This window comes from Salvia splendens, chromosome 21 (assembly GCF_004379255.2).
Source record: "Salvia splendens isolate huo1 chromosome 21, SspV2, whole genome shotgun sequence".
NCBI lineage: Eukaryota > Viridiplantae > Streptophyta > Magnoliopsida > Lamiales > Lamiaceae > Salvia > Salvia splendens.
This window is the reverse complement of record NC_056052.1, coordinates 6044095-6051761: the sequence shown is the minus strand read 5'-3', so window position 1 is coordinate 6051761 and position 7667 is coordinate 6044095. Positions and strand designations below refer to the sequence as shown.

The following is a 7667-nucleotide window of genomic DNA, read 5'->3' as shown; positions in this document are numbered from 1 at the left end:
ATTAATGTAATTGTAGTGATATGGAGCAAAATTCGGAATTAACGTTTGAAGATTAAAATTAATAATTATTAAATATGTTAAAACTGAAATAATGATAATTTAAAAAAAATAATGTCATGATACTATAATAAAATGTATAATACGAAAATAGCAAAAACATTAATAATAAGACAATGAAATTATTATTATTATTCATAACTTCAATATTTACTAACATACCATTTCTGGCCCTCCATAATGTGGCCGCATAGATATACCCTTTTATTTGCATAAAACGCTACAAAAATCACATTGTTCTTCACATTTTGTTCTCTTCTTCATCTTCCTTTTCTAAGTCTTCCCCATCTCCTTCTCCTTTTTTCTCAGCGACTCTCCAACCATGGGACGGAAGAAGCTCTCCATGAGGCTGATCGAAAACCCCACCTCCAGACAACTCACTTATACGAAGCGCAAGGAGGGCATCATCAAGAAGGCCGGCGAGCTTGCAGTGCTGTGTGACACCGACGTCGCCCTCATCATGTTTGCACCGTCCGGCCGCCTTGCTAGTTTTGCTAGCAATGGAAGGTTTTCATCTTTATTTATATATCTTTTATTTAATTTTTTATGTTAATTGCAAGAAAAAATGCTAGAAATGGAGTTAGGTTGATGATATTAGTAGGATTACGTATCTAGCCAACGAGGTAAAATTAATGCTTGCCTATTTGAAATAAAATTTAGTAAGAAGAGTTAGGGTAACGAGAATGACTCAGATCTGAATAGTTTTAAAAGTGAGAAATGATTTACAATTTTAATACATGATGTTACAATTGAACTAATTCTTTTTATTTTTTTTTTAATTTTTTTCCTTGCAGAATTGAGGATATACTACTTCGATTTGTTGACAGGCCAGATGAGCTTAGAGGAGGGTAAGTTGTAATTAGGTTTTCCATTTATTAATTTTTTTTTCATAAACCACATTTCTTTTCTTTAATTATTTTTAAAAGATTCCTTGCAATTTTGTTTCCATTGCAGGCCTATCAATCACGAAGAGGTACATACAGATTTCCCACGCTTTCAAAAATTGTAGTATTTCAATTGAAGAATTCATCTTTTATTATTAGTATTGACAAATCAATTTTATTTTGTAGTTTTTGTCTCAAAAACTAAAACAATTGAAGTATGAAGGTGAAATGCTGGAGAAGATAGCAGTGTAAGGACTTTGCCTTCACTTTAATAAGTTTAAAAGTATATATTATTCTTACAAAACAAAAATCATTGTTATTCTTAATGATATTCTTTTGTTTCTTGACGTGGATCTTCATTCCCATGCTAATTTGCTGGTCAAACAAGTTCAGTATTGAGGTAATTAACACTAACTATTTGCATATGCTTCAATTCGATTTCAATACAAATTTGTTGTTTATATACGTAGGAATATTATTTTATGTGCGTCTATGGTCTTCTTATAATTAATTAGAAACTTCATTTCAAGATCTAATTCAACTATTTATTAATATTTTTATAAATAATTTGTCAAAACATGTCGAACCAAATAAAGAATACTCTTAGTAATAATATTAACAATCTAGTTTGAATTTTTTGAGAATTTAAACGAACTCTTTATGGAATATCTCAAACTATTCAATCAGTAAATTTCATTTAATTATAAAATGTCCTACAATTTTTTTAGAATGTTATCGGTGATTGTACAAACATATTATTGATTTTAACTATATTAATTTGAATTGGCTAATAACAGGAACTTGAAGAGAAACTGGACAAACTCACTAGGAAACAACGTGAGTCTCAGGAAAAAATGAGGTAGGAATTTTTAAATTTACTATATATATTTTCCCTTTATATTTTATTCATAATTAAATAATTAATTTTAATTTTTTAATTATGTGCAGATATTACGAACCTAACGTTGAAAAAATCAATTCAGCTATTGAAGCAGGAGTTTACCAGCAGTTTCTTACAACTGCTATTCAACGTATCCAGACATCAAAGGTAAGTATTTTCAATTATAATATCGATTTTTACGATCTGTGAAATCAGCCAACAGAAATTTTCATTAAATTTTTCATTGATTACTAATTTCCAATGGAATAGATATGAATAAGAGAATAAGGATATGAGCAATTTCAAGTAAAGAGGAAAAGAGAAATAACTATTATGGAGTATTTACTTTTTCTTTATAAAAACTCATTCTTGAACATGAAAGATAATTAAGACGGTATTATATCTGATTCAATTTGAAAAAATAAATATGGCAGTTATTTTACTTTACCTCTTTTTATTTACCTTATTTTCTTGAAATACATTACTTTTTAAGAAGATACATATACGATTTTTAAAAGATAAATGAGAAACATGGGTTCTCAATTTACATATTTTCCTTGCATTTGCTCTAAGAGCTAAAAAAAACTTGAGTGAGCAAAATCCAGCTTTATATGCTTAGATAGGTTTAGTGTTGCTTTTGTATATACTCTCTCTGTCTGTGATATGTTGTCCAGTTTTGCCATTTTGGTCCGTCCGTGAAATGTTGTCCACTTTGTATTTTTCCATTTTTGGTAAATGTATCATACTTTCGACTGACTAATTACACTCATATTCTATTATAAAACAAATATATAAATATGAGGCCTACATTCCACTAACTTTTTCAACTAACTTTTCTTCACATTCTCAAAACCCGCGCCGAGTAAAACATGGACAACATTTTGCGGAAAGATGGAGTATGATGTTAATTGAACTGAATTCAAGGATGTTTTAGTAAAAGTTAATAACAAATAATGTGATGTAATTTTAAAGCTACTTCATAATTGCATGTGCTATATTTTTTCCAAAATTTTATTTCCATAATCAACTCTGCATTGATCTTTTTTGTAGGCCAAACTGCTAGGCAATCAACTTGGTCTCGAAAGCACTGAAAATGTTGAGGTAACACAATATATGATATATTCTTTTATTATAATATGTACATATGTTGCTTATTTAATACTAGCTCTTATAAATTTTTTCAACTAATTGAGGCTGACAAGAATTAGGGTTTGTAACCAGATCTTTTAATCAAAAATTCTAATTTTCATGATTTTCGAATCAAATATCTGATAAGATTTAATTCGCATTTGTTTTATATGTTAGCTTAGATATATGCACGTTTGTAAGTTTTTGTATTGAAGATAACCTTGCTTTCTTCTGTATAGAAAGTGCAATAAACATGAGTATTTGTTGCAAAGACACCTTAAATTTTCAATTTATCTATGCACAGTTACCTAAGGCTCTATTTAATACACAAAATTGGAGGTGTGGAATTAGAATTGGAGCATTCAATTTCAAATCCGTTGTTTGGTATCATAAAAAATCCTGAATTTGGAATTGAATTACAATTCCAAATCTTCCAATTCTACAATTTGAATTCCATATCAAAAGTAGTGAAATTCCAATTATTTGTTAAATTACACACAATACACATATTCACACATTCTTGCACACACATGCACACACACTGCACATATCACACACATTCACACTCGTTGCACAAATGCACACTCCTACACATATTACATGTAGTATGTGCCTTGTGAGTGGTGTAGTCTGTAGTGTGTGTATATAGTGAGTTATGTATGTGTGTGTGCGCGCTCGCGTAGTGTGTTTTTATTGATTGTGTGTAGTGTGTGTGCGCGCGCAAAGTATGTTATTAGAGAGAGAGAGAGAGAGTATGTGTGTGTGTGTGTGTATTTAATGATTGTGCAACGTGTGTAGTGTGTGTGCGTGCAATTTTTCAAATTCAATTTCATATCAACTATTTCATTTTGCAAACAAAGGATTTGGGATTGAATTACAATTCATTTCTTTCCAATTCAATTTCAATTCCGTGTCCCAGATCCTAATTATAAGTACATGAATAAAAAATATATATTTTTAGGTGCAGGCAGCAACGATGCAAATGGATGATGCAGTTTCGTTGATTGGTCACTCTGCTGAGGGAAACCATGCTCGGCAGTTTTTATTTATTTTAAATATAATAACATATATGAATAATACTTATTAAATTATCAAATTAAAATTGATTTTATAAAATTGATTTTTTCAGGATGAGGTTAAATATGGATGAAAATCAAAGTGGATCAAGCTCAGCTGCAGGGCCTCATCTCAGCCTAGGCTTCATTGAATCACAGAGGATGCGGAATAAGTCATGCAATATAAGTATGGAGTATTGAGGTTTGGATGGAGTTGATTTTAAATAAAAAATTAATAAAACATATACCGTAAAACAGTGACTTTATTTTTGTTGAACTATACTATTAAAACTCAATAATTAATGTCGTCCATACATACTCGTAAAGAGTAGACTCGGCATATTATAAATTTCTGATCCTTTTTTCTTTTCATATTTAATCTGGCATTTTCAACTATGATATGCATAATTTATTTATTCGAAATTTAAATAGAGGTGGAGGCGATGTATATTCAATATTCATTTACTACTTGAATTGGCTGAAAAAAGTTTTATTGATATATTATTTGTACAAAAGATAATAATTAGGTTGGTGCTTTAACCTCAATTATTTTTTTCACTTGCGAAATATTTTTCTTCTTTTTTTCACTCATTTGCCGTTGTTGTTTCTTTCACTCTTGCAAAATTAGATTTATGTTTATATTTTTTTCGATTTACATTTACAAAATTCGAATTATGTTTTCTGTTTTTTTTTTATATTCAAATTTTGTTATTATTCATGAAATTGTATTTTTCTACACATGCACGCACTAGTTGACTTATTTTTAGTGTGACATTATTCGTGTATGTTCACTTTGCATTTTGTAATTACTATATTTTTAACTCAAATAAATTAAATACTACTACTACATTTTTCTTTTTATCAAATATGACATTTAGATAATACTATGACGTTTGATAATACTCCATGAGTATTTGGGTAAGTTATCTTTAAATTTCTGAACTTTTGCTAAATTTTAGTTTCACATACCAAATTCAACATCATCTACAAATTATCAATATGTCGATTAGTTCTAATTTTGCATCTAACTATTGCTTTATTCTGATTATGCAACTAATCGAGATTTCAGCACTAACATAACTTGATAGCTTACTTATATGACATTATCGAATGTAAACCAAAACTATTCATGTTTTAAATAGTGAAACAACATCGTATAATATTAAATTAAACAATTTCATGTGTCACTCAAATAGTATCATAAAATGAGCTCATTCATGGCCAAAATTGTTGATTCATTCATGGTCAAAATTGTTAATTCAGACATCTTTAATGTGTGTGTTTTTTCAATTTGGATATCTAAAATGTAACTTTTCCTTATAAAGTTCACACTTTCATCAGTATATCCAATCCATAGAGTACCCCGTTATATTTTGTGTCAATCCTATTCAAATTTCGAAAGTAATTAAATTGGAATTTTATCAATATTACAAATTTTCACCCCAATTCTTCAATTTAATGAACTATTCGCCCTAAATCTACAAAATTATATGATTCGAGATTTAGAATATCACCCTAGTCTATTAATACGTCCTTTTTGAGGTAATGTTGAAATGTTTCATATAAAATTTGAATCCTATGTTATGTAGGATGGGCATTTTCAATAGATTATATATAGAGTATGGTTCATGTGTTTTTTACTTGAACTAAGAAAATACTAGTAGCATGTGTTTATAATTTAGCTGTCATGAATACATGTGAAGATAATGAGGTTGAATTATTAAGGGTATAGATAGGTCAATTTTATTTGAGATAGGAATATATGCGGAAGGGATCACCTCATATTGTAGTATGCAATGTATAAGGTAATTCCTTCCGGAATATATGCGGTTATGTGATGTACTGAGAGCGTGAAAATGCAACACCTTGTTGAGGACCCTGATAAGGCCACAATGAGTGTAAATGTATTTAAACGATGGTTTCATATGCACATCAATAATCTTGGACACGGGACACTTGATGCCGTAGGAGTGCACGACAGTGGTACGTCAGCTAATGTACATTGACACTCTAGATCAATTCGACAGTTCCTATACAACGCTGACACAACGGACCAATAGCGTATCCAGGATTAGATCAACGTGCAGTCAAGAAAATAATAAGATATATTTTAATAATTATTCTTAACAAAAATACATTACGGTTTAGGGAAAATTGCAACAAAAATATAAATGCAGATAATGGGTGGAAGGGGGACTTTTAAATTTTAAATACAAAAATAAGATTGCTCAAATGGGCCAATATATGCCCAATTTCAGCAAATTAACATAAGAAAGCCGCTTTTCTGAAGAAAAAAAATGGCGCTGATTGAAGATGGGGCACGAGTGCAAACGGCATCGGTTCCAGCGACGGCTGGCTTGGCCCTTAGTGGTTCCTTCGGTGTTTGGCGATGAACATTAGTTTAGAAATAAAAATATCTTATATCTCGTCTTTCAGTAACCAACAACAAAGATTTATCTCATTATGGTCCTTTTAATGTTATACCGCATTAGTGTTATTCGTCATCCTAAGGCTAGGTGATTTTAAGCTTGATACTATAACCTTCAATGATAGGTATCCCATTTCCAATTTTAGTTGTGAATATTAATTTATTTATGCAAGAACCATATAAGAGACCTTTAGTGATGATGTAATCACCATTTACTCTACAATGCAAAATATTTGAACCCTTTTGTGCAATTAATATATAATACTCCTCCCATCCCAAAAAAATATGGGCAATGGGCATGACACGAGAACCAAGACAAAATTGGTAAAGTAAGAGAAAATGAGTATTGTATGGTAAAGTAAGAGAGTGGAGGATAATGGTAGTTAAAGTGATGTTAGTAGATAGTGAGACCTATATTATTAAATTTATATAACTTTCCAAAAATGGAATGCACATATTTTTGTGGGACGGACGAAAATGAAAAGTGCACATATTTTTATGGGACGGAGGGAGTAATAAAGTGTTTGTAATATAAATCATTCTCTCAGTATGTAAGGGGCTCTGGTTTCGGATCGAAGCAGGTTTGCGTTCTTTGGATGAAGATGAGAAGGAAGGGGATGGTAACGACATTTATGGAAGCGGTGAAGATTCAGCTAAACGTGTTTCTCCGTAGATGGATTAACTAAAATTGGAGGTCAATAATACGTCATCATTTTGCATAGGCTTTATGTCATTGTTCAGGAAAATTTTATTAACTTAATCTTTTCTCAGTAGAAAATAAAAATTATCTTGACTTTTTTAGCAAGTCAAAAGTGAAACTATAAGATAACAAGATGAGAGAGGGCATCTACTAAGATATTTTCATATTTCAATCAGTTATACATTGTTATTTTATTATTTAATATGTTGATGTTGTATGTTCTATTATTCTTATATACCCACATTTGATCTTAGATGAATATATGTATGTGTCACATTTCAAACTCTTACGTCTCGTTTTGTCTTATTAATGCGTACGGATAAAGTAAAATGCAAAAGCCATATTTTTACGCCGATATTTTTGACTCGTTTAAATTTTCTTTGTCATATTATATTATTGTATCTTTCTAATATCATCTGCTGTATTGTTAAGTGCACGCAAAATTGCGACATCACATTAGATTTTACATATAAAAGATATGTTTTGTCGTATTCGTATTGTTATATTTGTATGTTTCTAATATCTCATGTTATAT

General features: G+C 30.1%; 1 protein-coding gene across 1 annotated transcript; it reads left to right on the top strand.

Annotated features, from left to right (window-relative positions):
• The first annotated feature begins 379 nt into the window (after window positions 1–379).
• LOC121784113 (agamous-like MADS-box protein AGL104) lies at window positions 380–4205 on the top strand. Its single transcript, XM_042182293.1, has 8 exons — window positions 380–564; window positions 852–905; window positions 1012–1030; window positions 1739–1800; window positions 1890–1989; window positions 2872–2922; window positions 3911–3987; window positions 4079–4205. Exons 1-8 carry the CDS (start codon window positions 380–382, stop codon window positions 4203–4205), a joined length of 675 nt encoding a protein of 224 aa, XP_042038227.1.
• Window positions 4206–7667: the final 3462 nt, after the last annotated feature.

Bases quoted from the DNA above. Each gene is read 5' to 3' on its own strand.
- LOC121784113 (XM_042182293.1), top strand. From the start codon at position 380: ATGGGACGGAAGAAGCTCTCCATGAGGCTGATCGAAAACCCCACCTCC. The intron at 1,801-1,889 runs GTAGGAATTTTT...AATTATGTGCAG, and splicing joins GAGTCTCAGGAAAAAATGAG to ATATTACGAACCTAACGTTG. The intron at 3,988-4,078 runs GTTTTTATTTAT...TGATTTTTTCAG, and splicing joins GAGGGAAACCATGCTCGGCA to GATGAGGTTAAATATGGATG.